At 35.4% G+C, this 26,123-nt stretch overlaps 1 protein-coding gene across 5 annotated transcripts in view; it reads left to right on the plus strand.

The window, feature by feature from the left end:
* PTPRF (protein tyrosine phosphatase receptor type F) overlaps positions 1-26,123 on the plus strand; it is a 528,476-nt gene that overhangs the window by 242,867 nt on the left and 259,486 nt on the right. For all 5 annotated transcript variants that reach the window (XM_081322272.1, XM_081322271.1, XM_081322273.1 and 2 more), the window contains 2 exons: positions 17,966-18,111; positions 19,564-19,705. In XM_081322272.1, coding sequence (XP_081178398.1) covers positions 17,966-18,111; positions 19,564-19,705 — 288 coding nt within the window. The remainder of the gene's footprint in view (positions 1-17,965; positions 18,112-19,563; positions 19,706-26,123) is intronic.

The following is a 26,123-nucleotide window of genomic DNA, read 5'->3' on the forward strand; positions in this document are numbered from 1 at the left end:
AAGGATCCTAACTTACCAGAATGCAAACAGAGATGGTGGGAGATTTGTACTTTCAGATTTGCAAGATTCTTTTATTGTAGCGTTACAATAAAACAGAATTAGCTCATCCTGCCTGGTCTACCTGGGAAGGCTGACAGCTTCATACCTGTCTTAGTGTAGCCTTCCTTTCTCCAATTAGATGGAAGCTCCCAATTTGATTGGTAAAACCAGCAGAGAATTTAGGAAGATGGCCATGGCAGCTACCATATGTCCTGTTTGTTTCCTTTTCAGTGTGATTCTTTCAGAAGTGCCATCTTCAGTCAGTGATATGGGAAGGGAAAGATTATTTTTAGAGGCTGCATAGTGTGGGTTGATAATCCATGCTTTACTTTTTGCAGCATTCTGTGTCACTTTCGTTGCAGTTCCTACGCTGCAAGGCATAAACAAGAATAGATTAAAATTGTCTCTGTTTCCGTTTTAGGCATGCTTTCTCTCGTGCATGTTCCAAATATGCTAAGTGGTTTGTGCTTTGCATAAAGCAGACATTACTGATTTCCTAGAATCAGCTATTTGCACTGCCCTGCACTGTCCTTGAAACATAAGAAGAGAAAGCTATTCAGCATGAGGATTTGCTTATGCAATGGAGAAGAAAGTGGAAATAGCCATTCATGCATGCAGTCCTTGGCACATTCAAAGGGATTTTTTTCCCACTTTTAACTTTTGGTTAAAGTATCCTTTGGTTGAGTTTCTTTTCTGGAAGGATCTTCTGTTGTAACTTTATGTGTAGCTATTGGACTCCTAAATCAATACGATAGTGCCACAGATGCAGGTTAAAAATTTAAGTATCCAGCTATTTTCCTGTTGACATTTATCTGTCAGTGGCTCCATTGCTAGTACTCAAAGATAAAAATTGAGAAGTGTTGATTCAATGCTGCATGACATATGGAAATGTTCCTATACTTGTTTTTTATTACTGTCTCAGATGTGCTAGATTTCCCTGGAGATAGTTACATGCTGTGTAGTCTCCTGTTCTTCTTAAGACCCTAAAGGTACATGCCACGACTTCCCATAAATCATCAGATAAAAAGGATGTTGCATGTTTTTCATCAGTATGATGTTCTTTAAAGTGAGAGGAATAAAATACTGATCTTTTTGTGCTACTGTTGAATTATTTTTTATGGAAAAGTTGTGGTTTAGATATTTGTCTCTTTGGGGAAGAGATTTGCTCTTCATATAAAGTACTTAGTAGTAGAAAAGTACATAAACGCTGCAGTATTTCTTGTTTTCTTTCTAAAGCGAATTCTTGCTTTTATATAGACTATTGCTGCAGAGGGACTTATTGGAGTTAGTAAGCTTATGCGTAAGCATGACAGCAAATGAAGAGATGGTTTGTTTCTTTCTTGAATATAAATCGAGACTATGATTGTAAGTAATTTTACATGAAGTGGGATTCTAAATCTTTATTATTGCTCTAACAAAATGAGTGTGTGCATGTGTGTTTATATAAACCAAATTGGGATACATGTAAGTATGTTATTATAGGATGAGAAATTATTTTTGTTGTGAATAATTATAATGAAACATTGAAAAATTTACTGTCAATGCAAATACAAATGCTTACAGAATTCATAAAAATGTTTACTTTTGTATAGAAAGTGAAAGTATGCATAAGCTGCATATCTGATTCTTATATTCCTCTAAGGGTTCTCTTTTCCAATAATTTTATTAAAGATCATATTATACAAGTAAAACTCATGCAGCTACGGAATATAATAAGTACATTTTATATCTCTACTTTTTTTAAAAAAAGAATGCAGAAAAAGAGAAATTTTCCCCTTCATCCCCAGTTTGTTTGTTTATTTATTTTGTTTGTTTAAGAAAATTTATATGGCTACCCAACTCACTCTCAGTGGCTTACACAGCTAAAATCCCAATATAAAAACAATGAAAAACAATAGCCTCCTACTGCCATGGTGACAACAACAGTCAATAAAATAAGCCAGTTGTTTTCAACCTTTCTTCACCATGGACCCCCTTTAAATACCTTTTGTGGCCATGGACCCTAGCCACAGACCCCTCAAGATTTAACTCAAGATTTAACCATAACATTTCTTCAAGCCTTTAGCAGACCCCTTGTAGTGACATTGTGGTCCCCCAGGGTTCTGCAGACCACAAGTTGAGAACCACTGAAATAACCCATTTCATGGGCTCCATTCCATTCTGATTCCCCCCCCCCCGGACCATTGGCAAAACTAGATCTTCAAAGCCTTGTGAAAGAGTGTCGTGGGGGCAATTTTATCTCTGCAGAGATAATATTCCACGGGGAGGGAGCCACCATGAGAAGATAACAATGATCTATGAAGAAAAAGCTACATATCGGATTGTGTAATATTCCAGATATAAAGGGGTTAACTTAATTTTCTTTGGAAAATTAATGTAAATGCTTCATAAGTTAGATTCTGGGTAAATTGTTAAATGAAGGTTTGGCATTTTATTGTTAACTCCCAAGCAGCTAATATTTGACTTTCTCTAATAAAGATTATTTTTGTTTTCTTTTGAGAAAATAGCTTTGCCTAGACTGTTTTTTTTAATGTCCATGGTGTACAGATGTATTCAGTAGGCACCTCTATAATATAATTATAAATCTGAATTTCTTTGCCACACCAGTAGTACATACAGGTTTTTTTCAATTTTCTTTGTTTTGGATTCTTTAGCTGCTCTTACTTTTATTTATTTTATTTATGTAAGAATTTATAACTTGCTTCTTTTACAATATTTAGAATGGTTTTCATATCCTCTGTAAGAATCGTTTCTGTCCTATGGGCCATTCTTACAACTTTTATTATCCAAAGAGCATAGCTTAGGAAATGGGAACATATTCTCTTGAATTTCTGCATAGCAAGACCTCTTCTGTGAAGCAGCTGATTCAAGAGTAATTGGTAGCACACTGTGCTTTCCTACTGACCAGGTTTTCCCCTCTGCATGCAGAATTGCTTCTCTGTCTACAGTTGGCCCTTGGCTAAATTATGCTGCATTTCATCATCATTCAGAACAAATAATGTTTAAAAAACATGACTTTCTAATATGAAGCCTTTTTACTTAGCATTACTTGGTTTTAGACTCACATGGCGAGGTATGCCGATATACTGCAGTATGAACATATAAATAGTACTGCTATATATTTGCTGTTTGCCTGTCTCAAATGCACATTTTCTTCTGTAGTCTCTTCATTATTTTTCTGTGTCTCATTAAAAGATTTTGTGATGTTTGAAATCATGCCTTCTGTTCCTGAGGGGAAAGAGCATAACTATTGAGCAGTAAAATCTTACTTCTGCATAGATAGGGATATTTCCTGAGTATAGATATTTCTTGAGCATTGCACACTTACTTGGACATAACTCAGCTTCTTGATCTATATTTTTTAAAATCAAACCAGCTTGACCTTTCCTAGATTAATTATTTTCCTTAATTATTATTAAGTCAGAATATAAACCTGACAAGCAAATACTTTGAAAATATGCATTCCAGCTTACAACTCTTATTAGGAGATATGTAAAACGGTTAGAATAGAAGGGAGAGAATTGACCATTTTATTAGACATTCAATTCTAACAACCCAAGTAGATGTATTACCATTTTGATTCATAATTTTAATAGGCTCTTAATATAATAAGGTCTTTGGGGAGCAGGTATCTTGCACAGCCTTCCTCAGCCATTAATGTGAGTCGTAGATATCTAAAGGAGATGTCATGAATTGGTAACAAATCATTTTCTTTTATATTTTGTTCGGGAGATTGGAGGGTTAAAGGTTATGTAGATCTAATTCACTGTCTACTTTATTACTGTTCTTCCAGAAAAGCAGACACAATTTTTACCTCTGGAGTAATGGTAGCTGACAAAAGACACTATTTCTTAGGGATTGTATCTCAGGTTAATAAAATGATGAAAAAATATGTCAATTTTTGCCTTACTGACATTTCCTATAGACAATAAGCTTCTGAATACACCCAGTGCTTGGTTTCCACAATTTGCCTCAAGCACACACTTTTGTACAAGAGGGTAGAAGCAAGTTGCTCAAATGCTGTACTGTTGGCCCAAAAGTTAGTGAGTCTAGATTTCAGTTTAATGAGCAACAAAACAGATTGAGATTTTTTTTTATAATACAGTCTTAAACTGAATGTGTGCAAGATGAAGGACTCCCAGTTAAAACATACTCTATCCCCAACTGCTAAAGTTATTTTTCTGGCTCATAAGGTTATAGAGAAAGACTATTCATGTTCAAAGTGTTGCTGTAGCAACACCCACTTATTTTGTACAAATATTAAACAATTTTGTTCCCATCCTTTTAGCTTTCAGATGACATCAGATCTCCAGTACTTCTCATATCCATCTCCTATTCTTTTTTTTAATAAACCTTTTATATAAATAAGAAAGAATATGAGTAGGCTTCAATTCATTCTTTATCTTGCAGTTTGAATATTTACTTTTTCAAATACTTCCTGTCCAATAAATAATAGCAGTCTTTTTTTACAATGCAATGTCTTATTTTTTAAAACAAATTTTGAAAAGCAAGTTCTTTTGTAGTGAAATGTTAATTAAAATGATCGATTTTTAGTCAGACTTTTCATGGTTGAACTGAAGACAAGGTTAAGATGCATTTAAGATGTAGATATAAAGGTTATACAACAGAAACAACTTATTTGTATTTTTATATGTTACGTAAACAAATTAAATTATTATTAAATTAAATTATTAAACCTGTATAGTTTATTAATTAAATGCCGATGTATTCTTTTCTTCTTTGTAGAGTTTCTCTCCCTCCCCCGCACCCCATCTATCTTGATGAATTCTGTTCATCTGACTTCTCAAATAAGTCTGTTAAGTATGCTTGGTTGAAAGCCAGCCCATTGCCTAATAGAGTTAAATGCAATGTGGATATGCTCACAAATCATACTGGATGGATTATGTACATAGATGCCTCTTAATATAGTAATATAGTAAGAACAGCACTTAACTTGTGTATGTAATTTACCCCATGAAGTTCACTTATTCGTAGGTAAAGCACCAAACTAGCAAAACAAAAGTGGCTGGTGACATTGTTAATAATCATTATAGGAATCTACAAGATAGATTCTAGACTCTGGCTGCTGTGATGCTATTGAACTCAGAGTGTATTGAAATGGAAGAGTTTACACAGCAGGATTCTAGTGTCTTCTAAACATTATTCACAATGTGCAAATATAAATGCCTCCCACTGGATTTTGACAAACATCAGTTTGCCTACAGGGGGAATAGGTCGACATACGATGCCATAGCTACTGCCTTACATTCTGTAGCAAGCCATCTGGAGAAACCGGGAAGTTTTGTCAGGATGCTTTTCATAGACTATAGCTCGGCTTTCAACACTATTTTGCCGAACATCCTTATTGAAAAGCTGACTGACTTGAATTTCCCCCCCTTCCATCTGTAATTGGATTAAAGACTTTCTGAGGGACCGAGTACTAACAGTGAGGGTTGGGTCTGTTTCATCTACCCCCCTGAAGCTTTGCATGGGCTCGACTCAGGGCTGCGTGCTTAGCCCTTATCTGTACTCACTGTACACATACAATTCTGTATCGTCCAACCCATCCACCACGATCATTAAGTTCGCAGATGATACCACTGTAGTGGGTTTTATTACAGGTGGAGATGAAACAGTGTACAGGGGGGAGGTACAAAAACTATCCTTATGGTGTTTAGAGAACAACTTGCACCTGAACATCGGCAAGACAAAGGAGATGGTGCTAGACTTTCAGAGGAAAAGAGAGGAACATGCCCCACTTTACATTGGGGGGCGGCTGTGTGGAGAAAGTCTCCTCCTTTAAATTCCTGGGAGTCTACCTCTGAAGATCTTAATACAACCCAGGTGGCCAGAAAGGCCCAACAGAGATTCCACTTCCTCAGGGTCTTGTGGAAAAACAGGGTAGAAAAATGACTAATGACCTTCTTTTACCAGTCTACTATAGAGAGCATCCTCTTGCACTGTATTGTGATTTGGTATGTTGGCCTGACAGCCGCGGATAGCAAGATATTACAGAGGATGGTGAGCACAGCACAAAACATCGTGGGCTGTCCCCTGACACCACTGGATGACATCTCCAGGGCTCGCTGCCTTGGAAGAGTAAGGAAAATTCTCAGGGACGACTCACACCCTGGTCGGTACCTCTTTACTCTCCTACCATCAGATAGGAGATAAAGAAGTATAGCCAGCCATACCAACAGGCTGAAGAATAGCTTCTATCCATGGGCTGTCAGGTTCCTGAACGGGAAATAACTCTATGTATGATTGACTTGCGAGGCCGGTGTGTTGTGCAGTTAGCTCACATGGTGTAACAAAATATTGGGTTTGTTGTGACTGTGAGTTGGGGGGCACAAAGGGAGGCTCAGCCAATCTCACTGTACACGTTTTACTTTGATAATAATAAAAAAAGGTTTAAAAGGTAAATAACTCTTAAACTCAAGTTTCATGCTTGTAGTGAAGGACAGCCTACCATCTTTGTTGCTACCCAGCAGTTTAGTTTCCAGATCAAATACACAACTGTTTTAAAGCTGAAAATAGTATAGAATTAACAGTGTCTTGTCATGTTTGTTTTTTCTCTCTCTTTTTGCAACCTCCAAGACAAGAATAAATAATGTAAGAATGTTCCATTGGTGACGGTAAATCAAAATCCAGAATAGTGCATTGTTCAATGAACAAATTCAGGAAAATATTTTTTTAAAAAAGGACGATCACTTTAATTTATAGGTAAAGGTAGTCAAGAAGCTAGAGATGATATTGCTTTTCAATTTTATCTTCATATTGGTGGGATTTTCTTTCTGGTCATATGCTTTAGGGCAGGCATGTCAAACTGCCGGCCCGCGGGCTAGATGCATCATGATGAAACAGCGCCCTCCCCATTGCCGGCAATGGGGAAAAAGTCACGATATGTCGCACGACATCACGTGATGTCACGAGTTTGACATGCCTGCTGTAGGGCTAGCTAAAATACTTCTTTCTGCATTGTCCATATTTTTTAACAAAATTTTATTTCTCATCACAAGGAAATAAAGACAGAGTTTCATTGAAGTTCATCTTATAAAAGCATCTCAAAGATTTACTGTATTTAAAAATCTGCTTTTTAAGGGTGGCATAATGGATGGTTTTAACAGAACTTTTTTTCCCCAGAATTGTAGAACTAGCAACCTAGTCATTAAAGCATGGATGAAAACTTATATCTCCACTCCATATTGCTGAATTATAATTCCCAGCAGCCTAAATCCACATATAAGACATAGTGAGAGCTGTGGTTCAGTATTATTCAGAGGCTCCCCATCCTCAAATTAAAGTAATTTCACTTATTTCAGTATATTTTCCTCTTTCCTAAATAGATGCTACTTTCTTTCCTATATTTTTAAGATATTACAGTCACTGTGTGTAGTAAAACACATGTAAAAAATCTAGTATAGGAAGGAGCCTATTCTATTATTACTTCAAAAAATTACAGATAACATACGTATGAAACAAAAAATTGTTCATTTGTAAACCACTTTTGTATCCTAAAATAGGCTTAAACATTAGTGATATTTGTTAAGGCCAACTTACATGCTAAACAGTGCTATCATAAATATACATAAAGTCTGTTTAGATTCTATTTTTTACACAATATTTTTATACAATTTTAAGAAATCAGATTTGATAATCCTTAACTGTCTCTAGTGGTCTCTGTATGGGATCACAGGACTAGTAACAAACATTTTCATTTAAATTGTCTAATTTTATAGTGGTGTATATATTTTTAGTTATACAGACTTTCTCAAGAAAGGATATTAAGATTTCAACCCATATTCTGGCTATTTGAGGCTGATTTCTCAATGTAATTGGGATTCTCTGTTGCTCTCTTTATATAGGTATAAAGTATAATTGTGCATTTTTTTAAAAAAAATATCTCAATTGCTGTCTTGGAAATATCACAAAAATCTAGTAAAGAAGCATAAACCGTATTCCCTGTAAGATCAGTTTAATAGTTTTAAATTCTGCTTTTCAAAGCACAACAACCTGTTGGTGATAATCACAGTTTATTGACAAGAATAGTCAACTTATTGTCATAGTTTTGAAGGTCATAAAAAGAAAGGCATACATGTACATTGTTTAGAATTTATCTTAGTTGAAATATAATCTTCCCCCTTTTCTCCCCCAGTTACTCTAGTTACTTGACATTTTTACAACATAGCAAACACACAAATTTGCTGTAGTTCAGCAGATCCCAACTAAAGAGTTGAGATTCCCATCTGCCACTGTTGATTTCCTCATTCAAGCTCTGTGTCCTTTAAGTTTGCAAGATTTAGACATTTATGATGGACAACTTAGTTGACTTGACTTGTGCAATAGAGAATTGGTTGGGGGAGACAGGTATGTCAATTTCTCCAAGTAAAAGGGTAGGGAATGGGAAGGCGGTAGGATGCTGGCACAGCTATGATCTTAAACAATACACAAATGTTGATGAGTAATATATTGAGGGGTCTTTTGATAAACTACCCTGTTCAGAACCTTTTATTTAATTTCTATAGCTGTCCAATCAACCAAGTGAATCAGTAAAAACATCTGTAAATAAATACAAAAGACAAAGTGTTGACTATGACCTTTAAAGCTCTATAGAGTTTAGATCCAGGCAATTTTTGATAATCCTTTTCCTCTTTCTTCATTGAGATCATCTAAAGAGGTTCTCTTGAGACGCCAGCAGCTTGACTTGGGTTGACTAGGAGTGATTGCCCTAGGTCTATGGAATATGTTGGCTCATGACCTGGAAAAGTAGTGGGGAGTTGGGGTATTTCTGGTTGACTTTTAAAATATATTAGAAATGCATTTTTTAAAAATAGACTATAAATGTTGATTATTTTATTTTATTTTTATTTTTTATTCTTTACATACATATGTTAATTTTCCAAACAACATGCCAACTGAGTTCGTAATCCATTAATACATATACAAATTTCACTCTTTGGTTCTCTTTTTCAACAATTTATAAAATAAATTCCAGCTTTCATAATATTCTGTTTCTTCTTTGTCTTTTAGTCTCATAGTTAGTCTGTCCATCTGTGCGCATTCCAGTATCTTCTTTATTAGCTCTTCTTCTGATGGTACTTGTTCATTTTTCCAGCATTGTGCATAGCTTATTCTTGCTGCAGTTATGATATATAGAACCAAGTATATATTTTGTTTATTAGTCTTTTCTGGTAATATACCTAATAAAAATAATTCGGGATTAAACGCTACATGTTCTCCTAATATATTTTCTAGCCAAGCATGTATTTTTCTCCAATAAGCTTTTTCCTTTATCACATGTCCACCAAATATGATAATATGTACCTATATTATGTTTACATTTCCAACATTTGCCTGATACATTTTTAAACATTTTTGCTAATCTGGCTGGAGGTAAGTGCCATCTATAAAACATTTTGTACAGATTTTCTTTGTATGCAGTTGACATTGTCAATTTGTAATTTCTCTCCCATAATTTTTGCCATTCTTCTAACTCTATATTATAACCAAAGTTCTCCGCCCATCTTGTCATTGTCCCTTTAATTTGTTCACTTTCCATCTCTAAAGTTAACAAAAACTTATACAAATTTTTAATTAGTTTCTCATCAGCAGTTAATAATATCTTATCAAACACATTTTGTTCTTTATAAAATCCATACATTTTCATGTCTTTTTCATATCTATTTTGTATTTGTAAACGTACCCACCATGACATGTTGATACCCTGATGGTCCAATTCTTGCTTCGATTTTAATGTCCCATCAATATTTAAGATATCTTTATATGTCCACGTTTTTTCAAAATCTAACAAGTGTACATGTGAAAAAGCTTCGATTGTTGATAGCCACCTTGGAATTTTTACATATATTTTCATTTTGATTTTTTCCCATGCAGTTATCAAAGCATTTCTAATACAGTGGTTTTGAAAATATCTATGAATTTTGTTTTTCTCATGCCATAGAAACGTGTGCCATCCCAACTGTAAATCATGTCCCTCCAAGCATAACAACCTTTTATTCCTAAGCATTATCCATTCTTTCACCCATGTCAGTACAGATGCTTGATAATACAAAGTCCACTCAGGTAAACCAAAACCCCCATTTTCTTTAGTATCTTGCACAGTTTTCTTTTTTATTCTAGCTTTTTTTCCCTGCCTTTGTTGTTGTTGTTAGTTGCGAAGTCGTGTCCGACCCATCGCGACCCCATGGACAACGTTCCTCCAGGCCCTCCTGACCTCCACCATCCTCTGGAGTCCATCTAAGCTCATGCCTACCGCTTCAGTGACTCCATCCAGCCACCTCATTCTCTGTCGTCCCCTTCTTCTATTGCCCTCAGTCTTTCCCAGCATTAGACTCCTTGCCTTATAAACTTCAAAACTAGGGAGTCCAACTCTTAAAAAAAAACTTGGGTTGACTAGGAGTGATTGCCCTAGGTCTATGGAATATGTTGGCTCATGATCTGGAAAAGTAGTGGAGAGTTGGAGTATTTCTGGTTGACTTTTAAAATATATTAGAAATGCATTTTTAAAAATAGACTATAAATGTTGATTATTTTAACTTTGATTTCAATATCTTTGGTTTTAAATCTCCTTTTTATGTTTTTTATTGTAAGCAATTGAGAACTTTGGTAGCTTAAATAAATAAATTCAATGGAAAGTTTAAAATATATGGGTTTTTTATGCTGACTTAAACTATCCTTTTATTTTTGTCTGTATGAAGATTCTTGATTTGAAGATCTGTTATGACTGGTGAATTTGCAACTCAGTAACTTCTCCCAGAGGCCAAGTAGTTGGTTCATGCATCAAACGTATTAATACAAGAAAGGAGGAATGACTGGGGGAAGATAACTGGAAAAACAGGCAGTTTTATCCTCTCCTATTTTATTCACAGGAGATAGTGACACCCTTCTACTAAAAAAGGGGAAAAATCATGCTTTGGATCTGAATTTAAATGAGAGTTAATTAAAATTTGAAATGCAAAACTGTTCTCAGAAAAGTAGACTCCCTGAAGTTGAGCCTGACTTCTGGTGACTGCTTGCAACATCCATATAAAGTGGGTGCAGGAATATGACAAATTAGAAACATAATAGTAAAGAAAATTAGCTTTTTCAATAGCTTGTAGAAAATAACATTATTAAGTTCATTCTATGAGCCTTCCAAAAGAGATGATTCTAATTAAACCACTCAGGTGCTCTTGAAACTAGGTGATGTTCTGTTTGATCCACGTAAAAAGAATGTCTTTAAATCTATTAAAATCAGGGTTTTGGAATGTGGTTTAGCATTGTGAACTTGAACAGTTTGCAAACTAACGTGCTATTTTCATTTTTCTTGAAAGCTGAGCAGTAATTATTCTCTAAATGTGTATTACAATATTTTTAATTCCTTCCCAAGAAATGAAATTTAATATTTTAGGTGCTTATGTGTAATCCTATTTTTTATTTTGCTGATTCTCTGTTTTGAATTCTTTGTATATACAAATCCAAAGGATTTTTTTTTAAAAAAACTGGTTGATATAATGTGAATTGCAGAGTGTGCTCATTATCAGTGTGGATGGGGTCCTCACCAGGTCAATGAATCCAGTTGAATGAATAATACATATAATCATTAAATCAGCTCTGCTTTTATCTGTATCCAATTCAGAAACCAACTGAAATTGTTTGCTGAGCTTGGAAGACAGACCAAGTATGTGCCTTACATTTACCTATAAAAGAAAGATGAGCTCATCTTAATTCCTTGAAATAGAGGGATGGGATTATATTAGAGACATAAAAAGTTGCTATACTAATAACCAACTGCTTTCAAAGGGAGTTGAATACCTTTTAGTCTTTTTTGATAACCTTATGTATCATATGTATCAAGCATGTGAAGAAAAAAATGTTCATGTTTGTGTTTTGGAAGCATAAGCATTCACCTCATTTTCCGTCCAGGCAGTAGGTTTTGTACTGCTTTTCCTGTTGACCTGGTATTTTCACCTTTTCATATATTTTCTCTGCAATTGGATTATTTTGATTGTTTAAAGACAATTGTAAATTAGAACTCTAGGTTGAAATGTAAGTGCCTGCAAGAAGCCATTAAAATCCAGTTAATGCAATAATAGCCTCATTTTGCAAATAAAGTCAAAGTTAGTAGCCTGCAAAACATTTTAATAGCATACTGACTGCACACTATAAATTGAAAACACATTTTGAGAAAAATAGACTAATTGTGTATATTATAGAAAGCAATTGCTCTTCCACTCATTTGTTCTGGAATTGTAAAGAAGAATCTACGGGGAAAAAGTTTAGATGTTTTCTTTGCGCACTTGAAATTTAAAGTGTATAAATTTAACAAAAAAATAATGTAACACATTGGTGTCCTTTAATAAGGATGCCACATTCCCCAGATCTAGACATCCTAAATTGTATAGTATATGAAATATTTTTCAATTAAACAAATATATTCTTTGCTTAATTCAAAAGGCAGTTAGTTGTAGCATTAATGTTAAAAATGAAAGAGAATACAGTCACACAGAGACACATAATAGACAGGAGTAGTCATTAGTGAGTTATTGGATTCTTAGTCTGAAATGAAAACTGCCTGAGTAAAAGAAATGGAAAAGTTTCAAAGAGATCATACTGCAATAAATTCACTTTCTTAATAAATTTAAATGCCAAGGACTAGAGTTTATTTATTAAAAAAGTTTGTTTCAAACTCATTTTATTGACCATGTTCTGCAGCAAAGAGATTTGACACCAGATTTTGACTTTTCTGCACCATGGTTGATCTAGAACACTGCAGCAAAAATTCTGGAATACAATTACTTGTTCTGCCTTCAAAACAATTTTTTCTGAAAGAGTTCTGATCTTCTAAAAAGGACATAATTAGTAACCTAAAGAGTTACTCTTTGAGGGAGATGGGCAGTAATCCCAGTTTTGTTAGTAATTTTTTTGCTACAAAATCTTAAATAATGAATAAGCAATTTCTACTATTAAAGGTTATGATGATGCAAGTGTTTTGCCTGACTTTTGTAGATCTTTACTCATTCAGTGAAATGGAAAGGACAGCCTTGTTCAGTCATCTCTGTATTTATTGTTCAATGTGTAAATGTCACTTTTATCACAAAGAATGCCAAGTATCTGATAAAGCAAATTTTTGCAGGACATTTAAAAGGGGGGGGGGGAATGTGCTCATGAGCCAAAGCTCTTCTGCTTTGCATTTTTGTTGATTGTTTATATTTAAATTCGCCCTCTACCTCTGTGCCCTCTAGACAGCCAGATATTCAAAGCGTAAAGTGAAGCCTACTTTTGTATGAAGGGTTCAATTATCTCAGGCCAAGAGATCTTTTAACCCAATGGTTCTCAATCTGTGATCCCCGGACTCCTGGAGGTCTGCATTGTCATCAGGGAGGGTCCACAAAGGCTTGAAGAAATGTTACAATTTAAATCTTTATAAGTTAAGCAAATATAAGTACAAACTCAGTGGTAATCTGGTGGCATCTTTTCTGACTAACAGATTTTTTTAAGAAAGTAAGTCTTTGTGAGCTCTGGCTCACTTTTTCAGAGACATAGAGTAGCCTAAACTGATGAAGCGAGCTTATATGCCTTTTGATAGAATTTGTTACTTGGGAAAAGTATTTCTAGTTTCTTGTTTTTGTGTGTGTGTATGTCAACATTGAGCAACACACCTTTCCTCCTTCAATAGTTAAAAACTGAATTCTTTATCTTAAAATAATATCTGGGAGGTTTCTATATTTTAAAGGGCTGATATGAAGTTAGGGTTGGGATTCTCTGGTGCTGCCAATTAATTTAATTGGCAGAGTCACTCTAGAGCAGGGGTGTGAAACTGCCGGCCTGCGGGCCGGAGCGTCACGGAGAAACTGCGCCCATCCCATTGCCGGCAAAGGGAAAAAGTTCTGTTATGTCGCACGACGTCATGACGTCGCGAGTTTGACATGTCTGCTCTAGAGGAAGAGAGGGCAATATTTAGCAACTGCATCAGTTTGGATAAGAGTCAGATGGTAGGAGGTAATTGCCTGAGGCATTAACCACGTCTTGTAATATTTTATATTCTGTGTAATCAGCATTTATTCCAGAGCCCAATGACAAAACATAGCTCATTACAATTTCTTAACTTAACACAACTATTCTGAACCTGACATTTTCAAGATACTATGATGGCAAACTATAGGAATCCTAGCCAGTGTGACAGCACACTAGAATCCCAACACATTTTTAAAGGGACACTGAAGAAGATTGACATTAACATTAACTTTTCTAGAGGTGTTCAGTATATTTATTTATTTATTTATTTGTTTGTTTGTTTTTATAAACCGCCCTTCTCCCGAGGGACTCGGGGCGGTGTACAGAGTAAGGTAGGTATACAGATTGAACAATAGTGAAAAACAATAGTAAAAACAAACTGGGACCCCAATTAGAGCTATCAGGCCAGGCCGGACTGCTGGAACAGGTAAGTTTTTAAGTCGCGCCGGAAGGTGCGGAGGTCGGGGGCCATCCGGATTTCGGTTGGCAAGCAGTTCCAGAGGGCTGGCGCACCCACTGAGAATGCCCTCCCCCTGGGGGCCACCAGCCGACATTCCTTGAGCGGTGGCACCCTGAGGAGGCCCTCTCTGTGGGAGCGCACAGGACGGTGGGGTGCTGACATTGGCAGAAGGTGCTCCCGTAGGTAGTCCGGACCCATGCCATGTAGGGCTTTGTATGTCATTGTTAGCACCTTGAACTTCACACGGAAGGCAGCCGGAAGCCAGTGCAGCGCACGGAGGAGAGGTGTGATATGGGAGTATCAGGAGGCTCCCAAGAGTGTCCGTGCCGCTGCACTTTGCACCAGTTGAAGCTTCCGAATGGATCTCAAGGGCAGCCCCATGTAGAGAGCGTTACAGTAGTCTAGGCGAGAGGTCACAAGGGCATGGGTGACTGTACGTAAGGCATCCAGGTCCAGATAAGGCCGTAGTTGGCGAACTAGTCGAACCCGGGAGAAGGCCCCCTTGGTCACAGCTCCTATGTGATCTTCCAGGGAGAGCTGCGAGTCTAGGAGGACACCCAGGTTGCGGGCCCTATCAACAGGGGGTAGTAACTTGTCCCCGATGTTAAGGGATGGGATGTTCTGAGTATCCTGGCTTGCCGGTACGTACAGCCATTCAGTCTTGTCCGGGTTCAGTTGAAGCCTGTTCCTCCCCATCCATTCCCGGACCGCTTTCAGGCAGCGGGACATCACGTCGAGGGCATCACTGATGTTGTTTGGAGTTGAGATGAAAAGCTGGGTGTCATCAGCATACTGATGGTACCCTACTCCAAAGCTGCGAATGATCTCATACCTTCTACATTTAAGTATTTCAAGGCAAAAGTATGATTGAGTAGAATAGAGCTGGAAGGAACTTTGGATTGAGTTGCTGTACACTTATCCAGTATAAAATAAATAAATAAATAAATAAGTGTGCCCTAAAGGAATTGGGCCTTTGGGGTATTGTTGATTCTTCAGAACTTTATTTGCACATTTTCTCTATGCGTTTGGAGTCTGAGTTTGAGGCGTGAACTTAGATCAATTTATCTAATATTTTGGCTTAGGTGATGTGAGTGCATCAAGAACTTCTATATGGGCTGGTTAAACCCACCAACCTGCATGTTGAGTAGATATTCAAATAAGTTCACTGAACATTTATGCCCTTGTGGATTGTACAAAGAAACAGAGAGACATATTATTTTGCTCAATTTATATTACAGAGATATCCACTGTGTTCTAATCTTTGTTTTTAATCTAGTAAATACCAGGCAGGTCTCACAAATTCTGTGTATGTTTTTCTTCTATCAGATGAGTTTCTAGCACTTTCTGGTAAAGTGATTTTCATTGCTTCTCATGGATCAATTAATCCAAACAACTTGATAGTTACTTTGTGCTGTACGTTAGTTGATATTTGGTGAATAGCTTCCTGATTTTAAGTTGTGCTCTCTTTATTCTTTTTTTATCCTTGTTTTGTTTTATCACTTATGCTGGCTGAAGCCTGTTATAAAATAAAATCATGTTGTTGCCTGGCATAATTTGTGGGACTCTATAAATTTGTACTTGCTCAATATTTATTACATTTACTTTACAACAGATGAATTTATTTAAGTAAACAGGTTAGCATTTTAAAATAGTAAAGGTTTCTCTGTATATACTTTAAATTTGGCATGTAATGGATTCATACATTCACTCAGTTCAAGCTGGCTGTCATGTAATTTAAAAAAATTATGTATCCTAGAAAATTAAAAGAAGTGCCACAATATGATTGTTTTTAAGTGTGGTTTGCAGGGACAACAAAGCCTTATGTATTTTTTGTGATAATAGATATTGGTTGCTGCTGTAAATGAATAGCTTTTCAGGTAGCGTAAACTATATCAGATATGTTTCCAGAACTGTAGTTGTAGACTTCCTACAGAAATCTTTTAATATAAGTTATTTTACAGTATACAAATCCTTAAATGTTTCACAACAGGAAAATTGGTTGTTTTAATAATTGATACTTCAAAAAAGCCAAACTAAAAACTATGAGGTGAAAGCTTTAGTGACTTTTTAATTAAAATTATACTGTTGATAGAAATAATTTCAACAAAACAATATAATTGGCAACAGTGCGAAGTACATAAACCTGGTATATGAATTATAATGCACCCCACTGTTTTTTGAAATGGACTTCTGAGGAAGTCTATAAGAAAACTGTTAGGGTGCAAATGCTATGATTTCTTTACATCATCTTCTGGAATTGGCACAGAAATAATGGATATTTTAACTCAGACTATCCAAATAAAGTAACAGTCAGTGGTACCGAAACGGAGAGATTCAGGAGAACAATTTTCAAAAAACAAATTGTATACATAAATTCCTGGCAAATTGGAGGTGGAATGAATAGAAATGTTGGAATGAAACAGTTTGGCTGCATTAGCTCTTCATTCTGAGGTAGTATAGCACACAGAAGGATAGAAAAGGAATTGTTTCTAATCTACTGATTCCTAAATATTTCTCCAAAGACCTTGCAGTATGATGGCCTCAGTTCTAATTAATATCCAATATCCCTTTCTAATTGTAGCATTCATATTACCTGCTGATAAGTAAAGTGACTGTATTATTCCATGAAGTTTTTAGTTGTATTTTTCTGTATTTTTCAATGCTCATCTTGGGATTATGATCCTGTCATTTTAACACACTGCATCATATGAACATTTTTAAAAGAAATGTATTTATATTGAATAAGAAGATTGGCTAGACTGACATTTCCTCTCTTCTGCTACTCTCCCTCTCTTCCTCTCCCTCCCCCCCTTAATAATATGCAATTATTGGGGATTGGCATCACCAGGAGTTTGATATTTTTTTAAAAGTAGCAAGCATGTATTAAGGGGTTTATGTGTTTTACAACCCAACAAACCAAAATAAGCCATGGATGAATGGACATAGACAGACAGATATAAGTGCCAGTTTGATATAATTGTTAAGGCATCTGTCTAGAAACCAGAACGTGACTTCTGGTGCCTTTCTTGGCGTGAAACCAGCTGTGTGACCATGAATCAGTCAGTCACTCTCAGCACTAGCAAATAGACAATGGCGAACCCCTTCTGAAAAACTTTGCCAAGAAAACTGTAGGGACCCAGGAGTCAACACTGACTCAAAGGAAATGTGTGTCTCTCTGTGTGTAATATGTAAGTACCGGTATGTGTGTAATATTAATAGATCACTTGAAATAGAAATATTCCAAAAAACATTCTCAAATTCCTTCCCAAGTTCTTACTTCCAATACGTTTCCAAAGAAAAATGTCTTTAGAAGTGTACAAGCTTGCCATGAGGAGTTGTACAAGGCAATTTGTGCTGTTGGAGTTGGCTTAGTTGTACTTAAAGCTCCTAATTTGAAGTGCCATATATTTTAAGTGCTATATCTCACCAGTTGGTTTATTTTTCTTATAGGCAAACCAAATTTTATGAAAACTCCTGAAGATCAGATTGGGATTTCTGGTGGTGTGGCCTCCTTTGTATGCCAAGCAACAGGAGAGCCAAAGCCACGCATCACTTGGATGAAGAAAGGAAAAAAGGTCAGCTCCCAGCGATTTGAGGTATGTAGAGAATGAACATTTGCTTGTAATTTTAGAAGAATACTCATATATTGAATGGAATTAAGTAGGATCAGATCTGAGGACTGGAAGAGTATTATATGTCTCATATGTACGTTCTTGAATTAGACTATTCTACATTATACATTGCATAGTTAATTGTGGGATTTGCTGTGTTAAGATATGCAAATCTAAAGATGAAAATAAAATAGTTAACTGCTGTTGGTTAAGACGGATATATAACTGCTTTCAACTCAGAAGCACTACGCTTCTGGATATTAACTGTTGGAGAAGGAGAGGAGAATGCTAGTACAGTTATATCCTGCTTGTCAAGTTCTCAATTAACAAGACTTAATTATTCTTATTGGGGGAAGCAAATTTCATCCCTTTTTGGTTTAACTTCCTTGTATAATCACAGTATCATTTCAGGGATGTGATCATTTTGCTTATGAATTGAAATTAGGTTAATGTAAAGTCATTTAATTCCTATGTCTACTGATATGGACCCTTTGGGTGGAATTCAGTATCAAAAGAGTAAAAAAACAACTTGATTTTTTGCATTGTTTTCCATGGTTTTTTCTTGTTCTCTCAGATAGTTCTAAAGAAATCCCAGCACTACAGAGCAGAATGTATGGAGCAGCTGATGACTGCAAGGGACTGATGCTATTGACCCCACCCAATTTCATTTACAGAAACACTTCCTTCAGCAAATTAAAATAAAATATTCCACTTCTTTCTATTAAGGATCAATTTATAGATGGTTTCAGAATAAAACAAAAACTTGTTCTATAGCATACCTTGAGTGTTTATGCTCCCTCTTCCTTTACTCACCCCTCTTCCAATGTATCCATTGCTGTCCTAATTTGAACAGTGGTTTGTTACAGCAGCCAAATTTTCAGTGTCATAATTCACTCACAGAAGATAAGGTTAAAAATGTTAATTATATTCCAAGTTCAGTAGTATGGCAAACTTCATTCCAATTATCTTTGGAGGATCTTAAATACAACTGGAAACCTATGACCACGTTCCATTTTAAATCTTTAATACTAATAAATATTGAGTTGAACATCAGTTGCAACCACCTCTTCCTATCTGTCTGTCTTCCTGCCTGCCACATTTGGAATTTTATCTATACCTAACATACTAATTTTGCTTTTTATTTGACTTGGATGATACCAAATATATCCATACATCTGCAGACACTACAGTATATGTGATAAGAATAGGATCTTATACTATCTGAAGCCATAACCATGTGGTTATGTCTGTTGATGTAAGTTTTAATCACTTTGACAGTGAAGGAGTCGTGCATAGAGGAATGCATGACTTCCCTAATGCTTCGTAATTTCACAATTACAGCTGAATATTTTAAAATATTAACAGGTGCAGAGGTAGGGGTCTTCTATGGATAAATTCTAATTATGAATTGGTAATAACTTCTCTCTCTTGAAAAAGGTTATTGAATTTGATGATGGATCTGGATCAGTTCTGCGGATTCAACCATTACGTGTCCTTCGGGATGAAGCAATTTATGAGTGCATGGCTACCAGCAGTGTTGGCGAGATAAACACTAGTGCCAAACTTACAGTATTAGAAGGTAGGTAGAACTTGCTTAATTCCTGTGTTGCATTTAAATACTACATGTGATAGCAAAGGTGGGTGGTTTACTGCTTGGTAGTAACTTTGCTTAATATTTTGGTGAGAACAGATTTTAAGACTGTAAAATTGGCTATGTCATATATGTGTGCGAAACCAGCAATTCCTATTTATCTTTCCTTTGGTTTTAATGGCTTTTCTTCAGTGTATAATTATTGTTCAGCTTGTTTTACATTTGTAAATCTACAGTATAGTACAGAATCAGGTAGATATCTGTCCACATTTGTTTTTTATTTCTTCTGGTAGGGAGACAGTAATATGGATCAGATACAATCTGACCAAGAATATTACACTATCTTATATGGAAACCTTTGGTGTCCTTTTCCTCTGAAGTATATATCAGAAACAAAAGATGCCAATTGGAAAACGAAAGAAGAAAAAGAGAGGAGTGGAGTGACAGGCTTTTGGCTGTAACTGAGGGGTATCAATGGTTGTGTGAATGTATTAATTGTCACTGTTTTATGCAAATAAATATATTTTCAAGAACTTGAAAGAGTAAACTTTGAGCTCTAACTAGGGCTGCATGTCCAGTTCGTGTATGTTATTTGGGTCCTTCAAGAGCAAATCCATGAACATTTACTCTTTAATGGGGGATTTTGATAGATCCCCAAATGACTAAGTTCATGACCGAGGAATTTTTTATATGAATATAATGATAGCACAGAATATTTTGATTCCTGAGACTTCCTTGTCACTAGAACCTTTATAAATTTAAGCAATTGTGTGGACATTAGAAACTGAGATTGAATTTCTAGAAAATGATATTTCAAGTCTATTTTATTCATGAAGAACAATTAGCTTGGGACAACTTAAAGGATGTGAAAAACTTGACCATCCTATCCAGTGCTATTAGGTTTATTGATGTTTTAAAATCCTTTCTGATTTTGGATGCTGGTGGCAACCCTGCACAAATGGCTTCAAGAGTCCTCAGGTTGTTCTTGTTTCTCTAAGGAACAATGGAATGCAGAAATTCGCTGTTATGTATTTTTTTAAATAATTGTCAAGAAAGTCTTGTGTCTTTTATCATCAGTATATGCTACAAAAGTATTAACAGAGATCCTATAAGACTTTAGATTAAAGCAGAACTTCACAAAAAATTCAGTCAGTCAAAATTTATTTAGTTTCACTGGTGTCATTTCAGATGGCTAATACAGGAATTGATTTATACTTCTGCTCTGAATTTTGACATTTGTTTTTATTTGGTAACATTCTCAATTTGATACATCATAAAGAGGCAAACTGGAGCCAAGAATCCACACATAAGTGAATTTGTTGCAGATGCTTCCCTGGCCTATCTTTTTGTCTGCATTTCTGTCTCTCTGGCTCCAGATTCTCTTGATAAACAGAATTACATACATATAATGTAATTGAAAATTATTATTTTTTGGTTGATAAGAGAAGAGGTAGATATGCAAACCTTTCTTGGGCAGCTGACAAGTTGAATAATGTATGAATCATATTGAGCATTTCGGTCTTTTTCAATTATGACTTGCAACAGTGAAATACTCTTGCATGCCCAGCAGAAGAAAGGTTTCAGCAACGCAAACAGGAAAAGAATAGAATCAATAATATCTCTCTCTCTCTCTCTCTCTCTCTCTCTCTCTCTCTCTCTCTCTCTCTCTCTCTCTCTCTCTCACACACACACACACACACACACACACACACACACACACTCTGCTTTAGGGACAGTTAGTGGGCATGATGTCACAAAATAATAAATAGGTGATTGAGTTGTAAGACTGGGAATTACAGTTTGCATTACAGAGCATTTTAAATAGCGGCGTTATACGCAATGTAGAGAGGGAAGAATGTTGCAGTATTTCCTGTACTACATCGAAATGAATGACTCGCATTATCTTCCTTTTTAGCAGCTCTTCTGGGCATGATAGAGGCAAGATCAGATTGGCAGCCACTTTTGCATACTGTAATCTGTAGTCTTTCTGTGCTCATCTCCTGACAAAACAAGATCCAGAAGGAACTCTGGAAAGAAAAAAGAATGAATCTGCTTTTTTGTTAGGCTTTCGGATTTATGTGTTTATAAATTTAATTTCTTGTAAGCATATTAGTGGGGAGAAATAGTGGCTTTCACAATTGGAACTTCAATTCAGTATGGATAGTTTTTATTCCCACAGTAGCCTTAAACCAGGGGTAATAAACTGCCGGCCTGCGGGCCGGATGCATCACCCCAAAACCACGCCCACCCCATTGCCAGCAATGGGGAAAAAGTCATGACACGTCACCAGTTTGACACCCGTGCCTTAAGCAATTTATATCACATCAAAGCAGCATGGACCCAATAAATATAAAACTTAATTCTTTTGTTTTAAGCTGTTCTGATGATAGTTAAATTTTTGTCCTCTTCCCCCCCCCCCTGCCCATCTAAGTTATTTTTATAAGGCTTCCTTGAAATATGACTGCACAATTATGTATTAGCTGAACAATGGTTCCTCTGTGATTTATTCAAATATGCTTATGATTTCTATTTCTGCTGCTTAATGATATTAAAGGTGGCTCTTCAGATGAATTAGACTTTTAAGTCAACCCAACTTTGCAAGTTGTCGTTGCTTAGGAAGATAGGATATTGTAGACTGAAAATGGAGCACAGCGTAGAATGTATTTATCATGTTTAGAGATAATTTTGGAATTAGAGAGGAGATTGTATAAGGATGAAAGAGCATATCTATGTTTCAAAGGCTCATTGATTACTGAACTGTATCATAAGTTTAATTTCTATCACCATCTGCTGGCTTTATCCCAGTTCCTGGAGTTAACACAAGAAGAAATGAAGTAAATGATAAATACTTGGCAGTTACAAATTATTTGTGCAGAAAGCTGGATCTCCCAAGACCTGAGACAATATGTTCTTGTAAAACCCATCTAACATCAACTTCTCTGTTTCTATAGTAAGCAATTGTTAACTTTATTTTCCCCATATATACACATCTCAGTTACATAAGAATTAGTTTGAAAACAAGGAAGTTTGTTCATATTTTAACTCTAATTTTTAATTTTTTTTAATTTAATTTTTTAATTTTAATTTATTGTACAGAGGCCTTTAATTTTAATTTTATCTTAATTTCTGTATTTATTGTATGTTATTGTTGTTAGCCGCCCTGAGTCCTTCGGGAGATAGGGCAGGATATAAGTCCCATTAATAAATAAATAAATAAATATTTATCTCACTCTCTATTTTATCTTCCTGCCAAGAAATGGTTCTTCATTAGAAAATTAGAAAAATTGAAGGACAGGAGATTACATTTGAATATTGTTTCTTAGCCCAAGCATATAAATGAACATTACAGATCATTTTAAAATGAAGTGACACATTTCTATATGAAAATGTTCTCTCTAGAGTAAAACATCTATAAAATATTTAGGTTAAAACATGATTTCATATTATTAGGTCAGCCTAAAAAACTAGCTATTGTAATTAATGCTCTCATTTTGCTTTTCTTTTGGTTCTGAATCTTTTATTTTACCTTTTTAGCATAACAACAGTCCGACTCACAGGAAATACAGTGAATGAAATAACTGTTGGACATGTCATATTCTGTTTTCCAGTCCTTAAGTGCTTCCAAAGAAGCTTAACATTTTGCTTTCAGGTTTTCATCTTTTAAGTATTTACACAGTATCTATGATCTTGGCATCTCTATTCTTTAATTCTCTTACTTATGCCAAGCACCCATATCTATACAACTTAATTTTGATGTGTCTTTTTATACATTATCAGTACTGGTTTCTATAGGAAACAGATAATTTAAGCAACTTTCTCAACATGGAAGGTTTTGAGTTATCAGTCTCTCCTGAAAAACATAGTGTCAGTGAATGTGTACACTTTATCAGTTTCTCTGTCATATCACAGTTTAAATAAGTGACCAGTGACATATGAAAATGTAACATTTCCACAATGACTAGTTCCACCAAGAAGACTTTTATACATAGTGTTATCAACTGAAGTTCATTTTGCAAGATTTTTGAAGCAGGAAATGTCACCTCTGGAAAGTTTTAAAATTAATCTTTAAAAAATTAAAGAGAAGCCCTTCTGTGAAAATCCTGAACCAGAGAGAGAACAGGACCTAATAATTGCCTTCTAAATGTTGATACTACTTTTCATCCAATAATAATTCCTTCATTTTGTTTCAGATATAGTCTTTGAACTTAATATAGTCTTAGGGAAAAACTGATTATATATGAATTCAGGATATGGGTGAATCTTCAAATTTAGCATAAGCTTAAAAGTAAGCAATGCATTTATTTCAGGAAAGCAGAAATATTTATGACAATTTTGAATCAATATTTTGGTAGGAAATATCCTCTATCACTACAGATAACAACTACTTATTGAGATATTATTAAAGATCAAGAGAGAGGTCAAGGCTCCTTACTTATTATGAATTTAAAAAATCAAAATCTACCATTTATTTGGTGCTGAACGAATAGATTTAAAACAATAAAAAGTTACAATAGAAAGCAGTACAGTAAGGATGTTTTAATAAGGATGTTTTAATTCTGTTCTACAAGATGCTTATGAGTCTTGATACAGATAGCACACAAATTGAAAAACGGAAAAATTTATTGAAAAATAAATAAGCAAAAAACATAAAATCAACATCTTCTGCAATAAAGCTAATGGCTGCAATTGGTAGCTTCCTTTTTGTGGTACTAATTCCACTTTAAATCTTTATAGGATCTATTTATTCTTTCCACTAATTCCATTAATGTTTGCTTGTTTTTGCAGCCATGTTTTCAGCCTGTGTCCAACGCCTAGATACTGCTGCAATGTAAAGGATATAGTGAATGAAACAGTGACTCCTTATAACTAGGAAGAATGAGTAATGACAAGGGATAGTTCCATGCTGCAAGTTTTCTGCACAACCCTGCATAAATAATGCCTTTGAAAAGGAATAGAATAGAGTAGAACAGAACAGAATATTGGCCAAGTGTGGTTGGACACACAAGGAATTTGTCTCCAGTGCATAAGCTCTCATTATACATACAAATAACAAGGTAATATTATCAATGTATATACAAACAACATGTAAATACAAACACCAAGTGTACATACAAACAATATCATCAAAAGATACCAAAAGGAGAAAGTAGTAGAAAAGAAGAGAAGAAGAAGAAGAATACAGTCATACTACATGACTAAATATCCTTAGACATAAGACAGTACTGTGGTAATTAGGTATTCAGCAGTGTGATGGCACAAGGGAAAAAACTGTATTTGTGTCTAGTTGTTTTGGATGCGATGCTCTATAGCAGCATCCTGAGGGAAGGAGTTGAAACAGTTTATGTCCAGGGGTTAGGTTTAGGGTTAGGGGGTCTGTGGATATTTTTTTCAGCCCTCCTTCTGACCTGTACAATATTCAGGTCATCTGTGGAAGGCAGGCTGGTTGCAATTGTTTTGTTTTTTCTGCAGTCCTAATTATCAGTTGAAGACTGTACCTATCCTGTTTGGTTGCTGTACCAAACCAGCAAAGATCAAGCAAGCCAGAAAATATCAAGTAAAAAGTTAAAAATATACTGGTTCACCCTTCAATGATGCATAATGACCAAAAGTGTGAATTTTCTTTCATTCGTGGATTAATATTTTAATCCTTCAAAGGTAAGCATGTTGGTCCTAAATCAGCTATAATGGTGATGAACCATCTGGAGACAAGGTTGGCATTTTACCATCCTCAAAAGAAGGCAGGCCAGCTTTATAAACTAAAGTTCAAATAAATGTTCTAGCAGTCTTTCTATTTGTAGTGAAAGAAGAAGAGGCCAAACTACTATTTGGCAACCAGTTCAGAGGGAAAAAGTATTTTCACTTAAATCTTATCTGCAGTTTTGATGGATGATGGAATTTCACCCAGATATTCCTTTCTCTCCTTTCTTCAAGCCAAAGTCGTATCACTATTATTGATTGACCACTTCTTGATTCCTGCCTGTGGCATAAGCTATAAAAATGAAAAGTTTGTGGCAGTGTTTACCAGAAGTGATTACAGAATTTTTTGGTATCAATGCAATAAAACCTGTTACATGTATGTAACAGTAATTGTTCTTATAGAAGAAATTATTGTGAAGTCAGAGCATATGACTCTTAATCTCATCTCCTGAATTTTTTTTTAAAATCTTTTACAACTTTGAATGCAGTTTGACTTCAGGTCTGATCCCATGGATAGAGACTCATTTAAATTACTGACTGCATTGTGGTTGAGAAGACCATCCTTTCCCACCTATCTGAAATGGGTTTTTGCTGGACTTGTCTCATGTCAGAAATGAAGGAACAAGAAAAGAAAAAGTATTAATTTAAATTTAAAAATATTAAAAACTTTAATAAATCATAAATTTGCCACATTTGACGGCAGGCATAT

The sequence above is a fragment of the Vipera berus genome (assembly GCF_964194415.1).
Source record: "Vipera berus genome assembly, chromosome: 3".
In the NCBI taxonomy this organism is placed as follows: domain Eukaryota; kingdom Metazoa; phylum Chordata; class Lepidosauria; order Squamata; family Viperidae; genus Vipera; species Vipera berus.